General features: G+C 48.1%; 1 protein-coding gene across 1 annotated transcript in view; it reads right to left on the bottom strand.

Annotated features, from left to right (window-relative positions):
* SFRP1 (secreted frizzled related protein 1) overlaps window positions 1-15,216 on the bottom strand; it is a 49,765-nt gene extending 34,549 nt beyond the window's left edge. The window contains exons 1-2 of the mRNA XM_038746991.1: window positions 14,570-15,216; window positions 6,190-6,267 (exon numbers count right to left, since the gene is read on the bottom strand). Of these exons, the coding sequence (XP_038602919.1) occupies window positions 6,190-6,267; window positions 14,570-15,116 (625 nt within the window). The 5' untranslated portion in view covers window positions 15,117-15,216. The remainder of the gene's footprint in view (window positions 1-6,189; window positions 6,268-14,569) is intronic.
* Window positions 15,217-16,007: the final 791 nt, after the last annotated feature.

Genomic DNA, 16,007 nt, shown 5'->3' with positions numbered 1-16,007 from the left:
AGGAGGATGCCAATTCCACGTGGGTGGGTCCCAAACAAAATACAGACATAAAGGCAACAGAGCTTTCTGGGCTGAAGATGAGAGACAAGAATGCTCTCTGAGTTCTAATCCCCCCTCCCTCTTCCCCCATTCATGGGGTTTCCTCCCCAAATTGCTTGATCCCTTTTCTTCAGATTAAGGAAGTGAAGAATTAAGAAGGGTTAACAATCCTATCCTCCCGGGGGTGTGGGAAGGATTAGCTAATTAGTAACTAGAAAGCATTTTGAAAATTAAGAGGATATTGTATAAATCCTGAAAGACAATTCTAGAATCTGGTTTTCCTCAAAGGGGAGAATGAGAAAGGGGAGAATGAGAATCTGAATTTCTCCATGGTAACTTAGAAATCCGATGAATCTGGACCCCCTCAGCTACACAGACTGGAAGTTCAGAATGTGCCTAGTCTCATCCTCTGAGCAGAGGCTGCTGGCTTTTCCCGAAGCACCAAGTGAGACAACAAGAGTCCTGGGAGAGTTTCCTTTTCTGATACTGCATGTCAGAAAGCCCACTGTCCCGAGTATCAAGAGGCATTTGAATTGACAAGCTTTTTTGGAAATATAGGGAGCAATCTCAGAGCAAAGATGAAATCTTAACATGGCATCCCTCATCTCTCCTGTCTTACTGAGATTTTTCACCTGAAACAATGTGTCAGGATACATCTGGTTGTCATTTCTTAGGTAGAGAGTCAAGGTGCTTAAGTGGAGTTTTTGATACTCATTTTCTAAAGTAACCCTCCATCTTAAAGCCATCTTTGGCTCCAAGCCCCTGTCATCTGTAGACTGAGGGTTTATTCAGAAGAGGGCCTCATCACTTCATGGAGCAGTCAGACTCTGTGCTCGAAGCAAATAATCAGACCAGGCGAACTCTACTGCTTTACATTTGCAGTAATTTATCAGGCAGATATAGCAGGGTTATCCTCAAGAATCTGCACACTACATTCAGGTGCTAATCACGAAGAATAATAAAGAGGAAAATTTCAAATGAAAAAAAATTGGAATTTGAGCTTCCCATGGAGGCTGCTGCCCAATTTCATAGAAAATGGAACACTTGAGACTTAAGATATAAAGTGCCCAGTACCCCTCAGAAACAGAAGCCCTCACTGTTTGAAGATTGAGCTCTTCCCTTCCCACATCTCCAGCACCTGAGAGATTTCCCAGAGCTTCATGTATCATTTCTCTTGGCCTTGTCCTCGGAACTGGAGAGAGTTGGAAGTAGACAAGTGGTCATTACACAAACCTACCTTTGTGTCTTCCCAGCTTCCAACTCTACACCAAGTCCAAGCACAGAGCACCTCATAATTCATTCTTGAGCTAGTCCACTCAGCTGGGTAAGGTTTCCACCTCTATGGGAACTGGGAGGACTGGGTTTTGCTGTATTAGAGGATGGAGGTTGACTAAGATTTCCAGGACCCTGTGGCCTCTGGGGATGGAACTCTGTTCCAGGCCTGAATGGGACAAGTCACAAATTGATTAGCTGCCTCACTGGACTTTGATGCCGATGTTGATTGCAAGACAATGGTGCATGAGAAGCGGTGTAGCCTAATAGAAAGAGCAGGGCCCTGGGAGTCAGAGGACCTGGGTTCTAATCCCAGCTCTGCCATTTGCCTGCTGTGGACCTTGGGCATTTCACTTAACTTCTCTGTGCCTCAGTTTCCTCATTTGTAAAATGTCGATTTTATACCTGTTCTCTCTCCTACAGAGACTGTGAGCCCCATGTGGGACAGGGACCATGTCCAATCTAATCAACTTGTATCTACCCCAGTGCTTAGAACAGTGCTTGACACATAGTAAGTGTTTAATAAATACCATAATCATCATTATCATCATTTTTCCTAAGGTGCAAGCATAAGACTTTGTGTTTCATTCCCCACAGGCAGCAGTCAAGGTTGTCTTTATCTTGTGTCTCCTCACTATATCCAGGAAAGAAGAGACAGGGCTCCAGAGTGGAACAGCTGGACCCTTGGGGACAGTGGGTGGATCCCATCAGTGATTAGTGAAGATGCAGGACAGGGTCTATCCTGCTCAGGGACAAAAATCTGTTAGGCATGGGAGTGGACATTCTTGCTCGCTCCCTGACGGGCAGCCCAGTACAGAAATGACTCAGGGTCCTTGACAAATGCACTGAGTGCTGAGTTTTGCATCATCCCAGGCCCCATGATTCCTGGGGAGGAGGTCGGGGGATGCTTCTGGAGGTGGGAGGAAGGGAGCCATAGATTCACAGAGGGAAAAGGGACTTCAGAAAGCCAAAGAAGAGGCAGTGAGGCCTAATAATAATAATAATGGCATTTGTTAAGAGCTTATTATGTGCAAAGCACTGTTCTAAGCACTGGGGAGGTTACAAGGTGATCAGGTTGTCCCACAGGGGGCTCACCATCTTAATCCCCATTTGACAGATGAGGTAACTGAGACCCAGAGAAGTGAAGTGATTTGCCCAAAGTCACACAGCTGACAATTGGCAGAGCCGGGGTTTGAACCCATGACCTCTGACTCCAAAGCCCGTGCTCTTTCCATTGAGTCACTCTGCTTCTCTAGTGGAGAGGACACAGGACTGGGAGTCAGGAGACCTAATTCTGGCTCCAAAACTTGCCTGCTGGGTGTCCTGGAGCAAGACACTTAACTTTTCTCTGCCTCAGTTACCTCAGGTGTTCTTCCTATCCCCCTTAGACCATGAGCCTCCTGTGGGACAGTGTCTGATCTGTTTGGATGGTATCTATCCTAGCGCTTGGCACATAGTAGGTATTTAACAAATACCACATGCATTATTATTATTGTTATTATCATCATCATCAATCATCAATCGTATTTATTGAGCGCTTACTGTGTGCAGAGCACTGTACTAAGCGCTTAATCACCGCAAGTCAGTCTCCCCCTTCACCCCTGGCCTCTGGAAATAGATAACCCAGAACAGCATAAATAATACTACTGACAACTGTGGTATCTGTTAAGCATTCACTATATGCCAAACACTGAACTAAAGGCTGACCTAATAAGCAGAACAAATACAGCTCCTGTCCATTTTGAGACAGTGTACGCGGGAGAAATAACAGATAATTTATTGCCCATTTTACAAATGAGGAAACTGAGACATAGAAAAGCCTCAGAGCAGGCAAGCAGAAGAGCTGGGATGGGAACCCAGGTTTCCTGACTCTTGGATGCATGATCTTTTCCAATAGGCCCCACTGCTTCTCAACATCCCAGAAAAAGATTGGCCAGGCAATAGCTAACCGAGAGACTCACCTTTCTCCTCTTCCACCCCGGTTCTTGTCCCCTCCCAACATAGGATCTCCCTTTCCACCAACTGGGTTGAGCGGCCTTCTCCCTCCCTCCTCTCTTCCTCCCTTCAAGGCCCTACTGAGATCTCACCTCCTCCAGGAGGCCTTCCTAGACTGAGCCCCTTCCTTCCTCTCCCCCTCATCCCCCTCTCCATCCCTCCCATCTTACCTCCTTCCCTTCCCCACAGCACCTGTATATATGTATATATGTTTGTACATATTTATTACTCTATATTTATTTTGCTTGTACATATCTATTCTATTGATTTTATTTTGTTAGTATGTTCGGTTTTGTCTCCCCCTTTTAGACTGTGAGCCCACTGTTGGGTAGGGACTGTCTCTATCTGTTGCCAATTTGTACTTCCCAAGCTCTTAGTACAGTGCTGTGCACACAGTAAGCGCTCAATAAATACGATTGATGATGATGATGATGATGATGATGGGGAGCCTCCTTTCTGGCTGCGGTTGTCTCCGAGTGGAGTAACACTGACACCCGGAGGCAGACTTAGAAACCACCAGACCAACCGGTCGTAGGATTTCCAGAGAGGTTCCCTGAATCGTCCGGTGGTGATTGAAACCCTAATTCCGTGTTACCAGAGTCTGTGATTACCGCGGTTCAGGGTGGGACGTGGCCAACCTTGTAGGCCTTCCCACAGGGCCCAGTGTTGAAGCAGTAGTAGTAATAGTAGCAATAATAGTAATAGTTGAAGTGGCAATAGTAGTAGTAATAGTAGTTGTAGCAGTAATAGTAGTTGTAGTAGTGAGCTGGGGACGGGGGAGGCCTCGGTTCCCTCCCCTGTAAAATGGGGATGGTCCTCTTCCTCCCTTCAAGGCCCTACTAAGAGCTCACCTCCTCCAGGAGGCCTTCCCACACTGAGCCCCCTCCTTCCTCTCCCCCTCGTCCCCCTCTCCATCTCCCCCGTCTTACCTCCTGCCCTTCCCCACAGCACCTGTATATATGTTTGTACATATTTATTACTCTATTTATTTTACTTGTACATATCTATTCTATTTATTTTATTTTGTTAATGTGTTTGGTTTTGTTCTCTGTCTCCCCCTTCTAGACTGTGAGCCCACTGTTGGGTAGGGACTGTCTCTATGTGTTGCCAACTTGTACTTCCCAAGCACTTCGTACAGTGCTCTGCACACAGTAAGCACTCAGTAAATATGATTGATTGATTGATTAGTAATGGTAGTAGTGATAGCAGTAGTAATGGTAGTAGTAATTGTAGCAGCGTGGCTTCGTGGAAAGAGCACGGGCTTGGAAGTCAGAGGTCGTGGGTTCTAATCCCACCTCTGCCACTTGTCAGCCGTATGACTTTGGGCAAGTCGCTTAACTTCTCTGTGCCTCAGTTATCTCATCCATAAAATGGGGATAAAGCCCGTGAGCCCCATGTGGGACATCCTGATTACCTTGTATCTACCCCAGCACTTAGAACAGTGCTTGGCACATAGTAAGTGCTAAATACCATCATTATTATTAGTAGTAGTAATGGAAGTTGTAGTAGAAGTGGTAGTAATAGTAGTACTAGTAGTAATAATGGTAGTGGTAGTGAGAAGCAGTTTGGTCTAGTGGATAGAGCATGGGCCTGGGAGTGAGAGGATTTGGATCCTAATCCCAGCTCTGTCACTTGTGTGCTATGTGACCTTGGGCAAGTCACGTAAGGTCTCTGTGCGTCTGTTCCCTCATCTATAAAATGGGGGTTTAATACCTCTTCTCTCCCCTACTCAGACTGTGAGCCCCGTGTGGGTCCCTATGATCTTGTATCTACCCCAAGGCTTAGTTCAGTGCTTGACAGACTAAGCAGTTAATAAAGTATGACACATTTTTATTACCATTATCGTCATTATCATCATTAAATGTTGGGAAAGAATACACAGATGGGAAGGCCTTGGAATTACCAGCCGGTCTCTCAAGAATGAGGTGAGAGGGATGCTAGGTCTGTAGCTTCCAGAAGGTTCCCAAGAGATTGCACTTGGAACTGTACCCTTCAGGCAAGTGGTATTCACCCCACTCTCAACCCCATAGAACTTATATATCTCTATCATTTATTTATATTATTATCGGACTCCCCCTCTAGACTGCTAGCTCTTTGTGGTCAGGGAAGTCTGTTGTACTCTGTTGTACCAAGCCTGTTGTACTCTTCCTAATGCTTAGTACAGTGCTCTGCACACAGTAAGTAATAAGTACATACCCTGATTGATTGGCTGAGTGAAGACGACAGGGGAGATTCTGAACTGCCCCTGTTCCTGGGTGCCTGGTGAGAAAAATTTGGCGACCCCTACACCATGGCATCTCCTGACCCATCAGCAAACCTGCCCGATGGCCATTCTGGAGAAAAGTGTGAAGCAGCATAGTGTAGTGAATAGAACACAGGCCTGTGAGTCAGAAGATCATGGGTTCCAATCCTGCCACCACCATTTCTCTGCTGCGTGACCTTGGGCAAATCACATCACTTTTCTGTGCCTCAGTTACCTCATCTGTAAAATAGGTTTGAGACTGGGAGCCCTATGTAGGTCAGGGACTATGCCCAACCCGATTTGCTTGTAATTACCCCAGTGCTTAGTACTGTACCTGGCCCTTAAATACTATAAGAATAATAATAATTATTATTATTACTTTTAATATTAAGGGTGACCTGAATCAGAGGAAGCCCGGCCTGTTCCCCTGCCCACACCAAGAGAAGCCCCGTCCTGCTCTGTATCAAAAGTCAGTCAGTTGTATTTGTTGAGCGCTTACTGTGTACAGAGCACCATACTAAGCGCTTGGGAGAGTATCATATATAATAGACACATTCCCTGCCCCCAATGAGCTTACAGCCTAGAAGACTGTAGAAAGGAACCTAGGAGGTTAACTGGAAGCGGACTGAACACGTCCTTACCGAATTCACTCGCACAGAGATGTTCTATGATGGCTTCAGATTTCATCTCGTTGTCACACGGAGGACACACCGCAGTTCCTGCAGGAGAAGAGAACAGGTCAGACACCAAGGCCCCTGATGGAGTCCCCTATCATTTGGAGAACTTGGGCCTTTGGAGGAAGACAGTGGGTACTGTTGGCCAGGTATGGGCTTGAAAGAAGCCTTATGAGGCTAAGGTGACTCTCCTCAGCTGTAGGCCAGAGATTAACTGGTCCATCCAAACACCATCTAAATGAGCACTGCAGGAAACAAAGGAAAAATCAGTCACACTTACTGAGTACCTCCTGAGTGCTAGGCACTGAATTAAGTTCTTAGGAGAGTACAAGAGTAGCCAGATTTACTATCACCAACCCCAAGAAGTACATAAACAAATGGGGAAGAAAGACTAATAGACAGAAAGATAGGGATAATCAGAGGAAGAGCAAGGATACAACTGGAAACAATGCAAGCACATCAGAATGAAATGGTCAAACAAATTACTGAATGAACAGATTAAAAATATAAATATACAGCTATTCATGATTAAAAGTATAAAGTATACATCTTTTCATGAATGCAAGTGTATGAGAAGCAACATGGCCTAGTGAAAAGATCCCTGGTCTCTGAGTCAGAGGACCTGGGTTCTAATCAGGGCTCTGTCACCTGTCTGCTGTGTGAGCTTGGGCAAGTCACTTAACTTCTCTGTGCCTCAGTTACCTCATCTGCAAAATGGGGATTAAGACTGTGAGCCCTATGTGGGACTGGGACTGTGTCCAACGAGATCTTTTTCCTTTCTTTTTTTTTAATGGTATTTGTTAGGCGCTTACTTTGTGCCATGAACTGTACTAAGCACTGGGGCAGATACAAAATAATCAGGCAGACACAGTCCATATCTCACATGTGGCTCACAATCTTAATCCCCATATTACAGATGAGGTAATTGAGGCCCAGAGAAGTGAAGTGCCTTGCTCAAGGTCACACAGCAGACAGGTGGCAGAGCCGGGATTAGAACCCAGGTCCTTCTGACTTCCAGACTCATGCTGTAGCTTGTATGTACCCCAGCTCTTAGTACAGCGCCTGGTACATAGTAAATGTTTAACAAATACCATTAAAAATAAATAAATAAAAAGTGCTGAGGGGAGGATTAAAGTAATCAGGTCCTAAGGGTGGGTGCTATTTAATCGGGGAAGGCATCCTGAAGGAGGTGGGATTTCAAGAAGAGGTTTAAAGTTGAGGAGAGTTGTGGCCTGGAAGATTAGCAGGGGAATGAGCTAGGGGTCTGAAGTGAGAGAATCGAGAGCAAGATACACTTAGTAGGAAAGTTGATAAGAGTGGCAGGGGCAAAGAGTGAGATCAAGGTGTGGGAGGTGAAGAGAGCAGATAGGTTAGAAACAAAGAACTGACTAAGGGACTTAATGCCAATGGTAAGGAGCTTCTCTTGATGCAGTGAGAGGTGGGTAATTACTGGGGTTTCTAAAGAATCGAAGGAAGCAAAACGTTTGCCTCACTAATAACAACTGTGGCATTTCTTAAGCACTTATGGTGTGACAAGCACTCCACTAAGTGCTGGAGGTAGCTACAAGATAACCAGGTCCAGTACAGGGGTCACAGCCTAAGTAGGAGGGAGAACAGATATTGAATTCCCCTTTGGCAGCTGAGGGAACTGAGGCACAGAGAAGTGAACTGTCTTGCACAAGGTCACACAGCAGACAAGTGGTAAAGCTGGTAGTAATAATGATGGCATTTATTAAGCGCTTACTATGTGCAAAGCACTATTCTAAGCACTGGGGATGTTACAAGGTGATCAGGTTGCCCCACGTGGGGCTCATAGTCTTCATCCCCATTTTACAGATGAGGTAACTGAGGCCCAGAGAAGTTAAGTGACTTGCCCAAAGTCACACTGCTGACACTTGGCAGAGCTGGGATTTGAACCCATGACCTCTGACTCCAAAGCCCGTGCTCTTTTCCACCAAGTCACGCTGCTTCTACTAGAACCCAGGTCCTCTGACTCCAAGGTCTGTGCTCTTTCCATTAGGCCATGCTGCTTCTCCCTTGCTAGTTGGGTAATTGTCAGTATTGTTTCCACAATGAGGACTTTGTCTAACTGCAATTAGTTTAGTTTTATTTAGTCTCATATGATTCTTTTCCTCTCTCTCTGGCCACCTCAAGCCCCAACTCACGGTCAAGCCAACTGAACCAAACCCAGCATCCAGGGGTTGCCCCAAACCCACGCTCGACTGAAAAGAATCCAGTGGCAATTCCCCAACCCCAGCCCTACGCATCCCGACCCCTTAAAGGGCAAGGTTTACAGTGAGGGTCTCTGACAGAGCAGGAAGGAAGTGGGAGTCGGGGGTGGGGAGCAGCAAAGGGGAAGAGCTGCCAAATGGAAGAGAAGAAATTGGTGGGGGGAGACATCGTACTTTAATTAGTGAGTGCCTGCAAAGTGCTTTGAAGATGAGGAGTGCTGGGGAAGTGCTAAGGATTGTTAGGGTGATCTTCCGGGCCTGAACTAGGCTGGGCCCCTCGATGTTAGGATGCTGCAGCAGAGACGGGGCAAGAAAAGGGGATCATCCCTCTGGTGGTGGAAGTCCAGGGATGAGAAGGGCACCCACTGGCCAATATACAGAACAATTTTGGAAGAAACAAAACACGGTCCCTCGACCATTCATGAAGACTGCCGTAGAAGCAGCATGGCTTAGTCACTTCACTTCTCTGTACCTGTTACCTCATCTGTAAAATGGGAATTAAGAGTGTGAGCCCCATGAGGGACAGGGAAGGTGTCCAACCTGGTTAACTTGTATCTACCCCAGTGCTTAGAACAGTGCTTGACACATTGTAAGTGCTTAACAAGTGCCATTATTATTATTATTGTACCTCCAAATCGTTCTGACTCATACCCATTGGTGGGCAACTGTGCAGCCACTAGGGACCTAGGGAGCCTAGGTTGGGGGACCGATCGGTGGCAAACTTCAAAAAGAGGGGGAATAGGGGCTGGTTTGGTGGGCTGGGGAGGAAGAGGAACGTTGTTATGATCAATTCTCTAGGATGATGTTCAAAACAGCGATTACTCCTACTAGATAAAAAAACAGGCTTCCCAAACTCAGAGCTGGGATCGCAATGAATGTGAGGAATTGTGCAGCTCACCGAACCGAGTCCAAATGCAAAGAGAGCATAATTCCCACTCAGTACCTCCATCCTCTGTCTAGTGAGCCCCAGCACCACACCAGCAACAGTGTTTGCCTGGTACCACGTAATCTCGTCCTTGTTCTCTACATGATTCTAGCCCAGCCAAGTAGAGATAGTCCACAGTAAACTCCAGTGAGTAGTGTATTCTAGAGTAGGGTTTACACACAACACGTACACACATATACACATACATTTTGATTGCTCTCGGGGACACACACCCAAAAAATGTGTCGAAGTCTGGTGAATGACCAGACATCTTTCCAGAGCAAGAATCAGTACTTTAAAAGGAGAGAAACACACAGTTTTCCATCAGTCTGTAGAAATTCACTTTTCACCTCGTGGAAGTTCATTTTACACCCAAGACTGGTGAATTGATTTAGAGAAAACTCTATGGATACACTGTCAGAATGATTGCAGATAGAGGTGGGGCGCTCTGGGACAGATGCATCCACAGTGTCACTAGGGGTTGGAGACGACTCGACAGCATAAGACGAGAGAAGACACTACCAAAGAAGCCAATGACAGGTGGTAACTTTTTGTTTCCTGGCTCTATGCCAACGGGATAAATGATGGGCAGAGGGCATCTCTAGTGGAGAGTCACCATCACCATGTGTCAACATCACCATGATCTAACGGGCTATTATTACTCTGTATCCTAGTAGGGAGAGGAGTGTTCTTTATTTTCCCTTGAGGGTTTTAGGTGAACAGCCAGAAGCCAACACATTGTAATGTCACAAGAATCTAATCTGAATGGGCAAGAAAGTACAGAGCCAGGCCTTCCAGGATATTGGATCCCCTCTAGATAAACTCAACTTCTCTGCTCTGCCTGGAAGGCTGCATACCCAATACCAGCATTTAGAAGTCAGGGCAGAGTAATTTCCTTATCGTTTCTAACTAAGCTTGGACCTTGAAGGTCAGTTTATTGCTTCTCAGGCTAGTTAGTTTGTAGGAGACCTCTGTGTGTTTTCAGCATCGCTTTTCCCCCTTTTGACTGTTTCCTTATGGACGTCTCTGGAGCAGCTTTAGTCCAGGGGGAGAAGAAGGAATGTGTAATGTAATATTAATCTGTGACTCTCCTGATGTGTCCTTGAGGCCCTGCGGGCTGGGGAGGCAGAAGGAATTCAGCAGGTCATCCATCTGAGAAGCGGAACCAAATCCCGATTTTAAGGTACTAATAAAAAAAATTAAGGGAGAAAAAAGAAACTGAAAGGCTTCATTTTTATTAAAATTTCCAGGTTAGAGAAGGTGGGGGGAAGGGAAGTTAGGCAGCGGGGTCAGGACTCAAGTGATCGAGAAGTCAAGCCTTGTACATCCGAAACTCAGGAAGATCAGTTAAGAGCTTTCACTTTTTAAGAGACAGGAAAAGAAAGTCTCTTTAAATGTCCGAGCTCATCATCCACCACCTGGATACCGCAGTCCCAGGAAAGGGAGAGAGAAGTTTTAAAAGGCAGAACTTTGACAACTGTAATCTAGTTTTTAAAAAAGGGACATGTGGGCTTATGGGGGTGCCTCACACACACACACACACACACACACTCACATACAGTCTCTTCTGGCTAGCCACACAAAGCGGAGGAGAAAGAGCCCCAGGAATACTGGGAGGATGGCGACTATGCATAACACTTGTGAAAAATCATTCCGGATGTTCAAAATATGCTCAAAACCTATAAAAATAAGTAAAACCAAACCAAGATGTGCCCATTTTTAAAGCTTGAGTCGACAAAAGCTGTTTAAAAACTTTGGGAGGGAGAGGAATTTTCAAGCTACGTTTCTAAAAGACTCAAGATGGATTTTCTCTGAAAATGCAGAGCTGCCTCTCCAGCAGGCCTGACTGAGAGAGCAGCTTGATTCCCTTTCAGGTATGAAAGGTCATCAGCCCTGGCTTATTCAATGTATTCAAGTTCAAGTGGAAACATAGGTCAGCCCAAACCCCCAAATTCAGGGTCGGGACAAAGCTGGAGCAGTGTCCAGCAAGGTGAGATTGGAAGGCTGTGAGGTCATAGCTGGGTGCCTGAAGTTATTTCTCTGCCTTCTACAAGGTGAATAGACATTTGATTAGTGCTCACTTCGCAGGTGCTATATTCGCATCCTGGGCGAGGCACCTCTTCTGCCACTAACTGCAGGGTTTCATTAGAGGCGAAGGAGGCTCCCTGCTCCCCCGGAGCTGATCACAATGTCACTAAGCCCATTCACATGCCCGCCCTGGCTCAGACCTGCCACGGGTCTTAGCTGCTTGAAGGGACTGTGCTTGAAGGGATTGGAGCTGCCCCTGCCGGGTCTGTGGTCAGTTGGGAAAATGTCTTTCAGAAGGCCTCTTCTGGCAACTTAGCCGTCTTCCTTACCTGAGTCTGGCAGGGATGGGAAGAGGAAGAGATACATAAGTGGTGCAACAGTCAACGGATTGCTACTAAATGGTAATTTGTGACAGCAGCACTCCTGAGCAAAAGGCACCATAAAGGCATCTTTTTTTCTCCCCTCTTTCCCTCTAAATTCCCCTATGCAGCTGTTTCTGCAGTGGCAGATCCCCTCTCCCCACTCCCCGAACAGGGCGGTGTTCCCTAAATCCCAGATAATGGGGTCCCCTTCCTGCCCTAAAGAGGGGCAATTGACGGAGGATCCGCACAGGGCAAGGCGAGGGGGAACTAAATCCCTCCAGAGGAAAAAGCCTGTTCGACTGAAGGGGATGGTTCCACCAGCAGAACATAAAGTGCTTTGTTTGCTCAAGGTAATTGCTCCGCTCTGGCGAAGGTCTGGATTTCCCTTCAGGTTAGCCCTGTGAAGAAACGGGGGCGGGGGTGGGTGGGGGGGGAAAGGGGTACAGAGGGGCCGCCCCCAGCCTTCTTCATTGAGCTTCGTCGTCCTTCCCTCCAGCCCCTGCTCTGGTTTCGCAGAACATCACTACCATCACAAACACTGGCTCTCTTAAATCCCATTAGGGGAAAAAAAAAATAAGTGTAATTAAGTTATGGTTCCCCTCCACACCCAACCTCTAAAATCCAGGGGCCCTCACGCCTCTGTGGGTGCGATTCTGTGTCTTTTAAAATGCTTTTCCTGTCGTGCTTTTTAGGGTCTGCAAATTCTGAGGGGCCAGCCGCACATCTGTTCTCAGCAGCCCTGGACTTAACCAGTCCGGAGTTCGTAGGACTAATCCACACCCTAGTCGAGACAGTGGACATATTGCATTGCTTTTCCTCCCTTGAATTAGCCCCCCACACGCAAAAAAATAAAATTGTAGTGGGGGAGGAGGGGGCACAACTGGTGAAAATGGGTGGGGATTTTCGTCTTCCAGTAAAACATTGGTCCCCAGGGCTCTTTCTTAGAGGCAGGTTGGGGAGGGGGGGAGAATGAGAGAGGAAAAGGGAGCGTGAGCGAAAGAAAAAGAAAAAAAAAGAAAGTTTCAGCGGTTTCTAAATGCATTTACAGCCAGTCCGAACGCTGTCCCGGGGCTACTCTATTAAATGACTAAGCGCCGAGTTCCAACCCACCTCACTGTATCTGTGAAAATAAACAAAGCAGTTTCCAGTATTCTCCCAGCCCACATGCACAGACACTCCCTGGCCCTGCCTGAATTTTGGTTCTGAAGCTCAGAACCCCAACCTCCCTTTTCACGGCTTCGGGAGACTTCAGCCCCTCATTTGCCGACGACGAGGGCAAGAAGACCTCGCCCTCCAATTTCCAGATTGCCAACTTTGTTCCATGCGGGCAAAGGAGAAAGTCCGATTGGGTCCTGGAGAGGATCCTGGGCACCTGGGCTAGGGAAAACCACCTTAAGAGAGAGAGAGAGAGAGAGAGAGAGAGAGAGAGAGAGAGAGAGAGAGAGAGAGCGAGAGCAGGCTGGGGTAGCAGACGGGGGAGGAGAAGGAGGAGGATAATTCTATTTATCTACTTTGATGGTATTGACGCCTGTCTACTTGTTTTGATGTCTGTCTCCCTCTTCTAGACTGTGAGCCCGTTGTTGGGTAGGGTTTGTCTCTACCTGTTGCCGAATTGTACTTTCCAAGCGCTTAGTACAGTGCTGGACACACAGTAAGCGCTCAATAAATACGATGGAATGTATTGAGGAGGAGGAGGAGGAAGGCGCATTGCCTAGCCGCTAGCCAGCACGAATGATGGCACGGACTTTCAAATCCTCTAACAACGCAAAGCCTAGTTACTCCCTTTCGTAAGGGCGGTGAGCAAAAAGGTGACAGTCTTAGCCCCTGGACGGGGGGTTTTGACCTTTCCCACCCCCTCACCCCAATCTTGGGATCTTGGGGACCCCCGCACCCCACCAGAGAGGGCGGAGAGTCCGGCGTGGTTTAGCGGAAAGAGTCGGGGTTTGGGAGTCAGAGGTGGTGGATTCTAATGCGGCCTCCGCCACTTTTCAGCTGTGTGGCTTTTGGCAAATAATAATAATAATAGTATTTGTTAAACGCTTACTATGTGCAAAGCACTGTTCTAAGCGCTGGGGTGGGTACAAGGTAATCAGGTTGTCCCACGGGGGGCTCCAAGTTTTAATCCCTTCTCTGGGCCTCAGTTCCCTCATCTGTAAAATGGGGATCAAGACTGTGAGCCCCAAGTGGGGACAACCTAATGACCTCGTATCTATCCCAGCGTTCAGAACAGTGCTTGGCACACAGTAAGCGCTTAACAAACACCATCATCAGAGAAGCAGCGTGGCTCAGCGGAGAGAGCCCGGGCTTTGGAGTCAGAGGTCATGGGTGCAAATCCCAGCTCTGGCAGTTGTCAGCTGTGTGACTTTGGGCAAGTCACTTAACTTCTCTGTGCCTCAGTTCCCTCATCTGTAAAATGGGAATCAAGACTGTGAGCCCCAAGTGGGGACAACCTAATGACCTCGTATCTATCCCAGCGTTCAGAACAGTGCTTGGCACACAGTAAGTGCTTAACAAACACCATCATCAGAGAAGCAGCGTGGCTCAGCGGAGAGAGCCCGGGCTTTGGAGTCAGAGGTCATGGGTGCAAATCCCAGCTCTGCCAGTTGTCAGCTGTGTGACTTTGGGCAAGTCACTTAACTTCTCTGTGCCTCCGTTCCCTCATCTGTAAAATGGGAATCAAGACTGTGAGCCCCAAGTGGGGACAACCTAATGACCTCGTATCTATCCCAGCGTTCAGAACAGTGCTTGGCACACAGTAAGCACTTAATAAACGCTATCATCATTATGATGATGATGATTACCTTGAGGCTTGGAGGCTTCGGTGGCGTTGGGGGGGGTCATGGCGATGCAGACGTCTCCCTCGGGGAACTTGTCACACTTGAGCATCTCCGGCCAGTAGAAGCCGAAGAACTGCATGACTGGCTCGCAGGAGTCCCGCACGGCCTCGCAGAGCCAGCGGCACGGGTAGATGGGTCGGTCGAGGCACACGGGGGCAAACAGGGAGCAGAGGAAGACCTGGGTGCCAATGTGGCAGTTCTTGTTGAGAAGCGGTACCCAGCTGCTGGCCTGCTGCTTCACCTCGGCCATGGTTTCGTGCTCCAGCAGATTGGGCAGGACCATCTTCTTGTAGCCCACGTTGTGGCACAGCCGCAGGTCCGCCGGGATGTCCACGCACTGCGGGGGCTTGGTGTAGAATCGCCCACTCTGGTAGGACCCGATGTCCGACTGGAAGCTCACATAGTCGTACTCGCTGGCCAGGCCGCTGGCCAGGAGTCCGGCCACGAAGCAGGCCACCAGTACCCACACGGCCTGCCAACGGTGGCCCGGCAATCGACGCTCCCTGCCCATCCTGATCTCCGGAGTGGCGTGGATTTGGTGCTGGACTGGCCTCTCTCCCCGCTGGCCTAGGGTCCGGGCGAAGTTTGAGGCTGTCTCCGGGAGTGTCTAAAGGCAAAAAAGCATTCTCCCCCCACCCCCAACCCCCGCCCACCAGTCCCACCCTGTCCGGGAAGCTGCTGCCTAGTCCTCAACTTGGCTGCCCGGAAAAAAAAAAATCTAGGGATTTTTCAAGCTGGTTGTTGCGGGATTTGGGGGACGGCCGGCCACCACCCGATCTTCCCCGGCCTGGGGATGTGCAGTACCCACTCCGGAGGCTGCGGGATCGAGAGTGCCCCGTACTCTCGTCGGAGAGAGGTTTCTGAACGGCCTCCCTCCTCTCCCCCACTCAGCCAATCAACTCCCAGCTGTCCCTTGCTACACTCATTTCCCAACGTCAGTCACAGGCGCAATTAGCCAATCGTTTCCCTGGCGAGAGGGCCCCGTTGAGTAGAGCTAAATACAGGTCAACACCCCTTAAAACCAAACCGAAAAGAAAGGGAGAAAGAAAACGTTTAACGCTATAATTAGCTGGCTCTTTGCCAGGAGAAAAGGAGAGGACCGTAGTGGTTCTGGCAAACCCAAGATGTAGCTGAGCCCTTTCTTGCCTTCTCCTTGCAATGTCAGAGCACCGACCAGTTACAAACTGGTGGCTCACCTCCCAAGTTTCGTTGTCCGGAGGTCCGGTTCAAAACCAGAACTGCTTAGAGCTAATGGTTAGTGGGGAGGGGTGGAGCGGAGGTGAGGTTTTCGCTGCTGCTAATTCAACAGGCAGGTCAGCGACCAGACCCCAGCTCCTCAACATAACGAGTTCTGGTTTCTGCAGCTGTATCCCTGAGCCTGCTGAAAGGGTTTTGATTGGAA

Source organism: Tachyglossus aculeatus, chromosome 5, assembly GCF_015852505.1.
Source record: "Tachyglossus aculeatus isolate mTacAcu1 chromosome 5, mTacAcu1.pri, whole genome shotgun sequence".
Classification (NCBI taxonomy): domain Eukaryota; kingdom Metazoa; phylum Chordata; class Mammalia; order Monotremata; family Tachyglossidae; genus Tachyglossus; species Tachyglossus aculeatus.
Note: the sequence above shows the minus strand (reverse complement) of the source record. Positions and strands in the feature narration are given on the sequence as shown.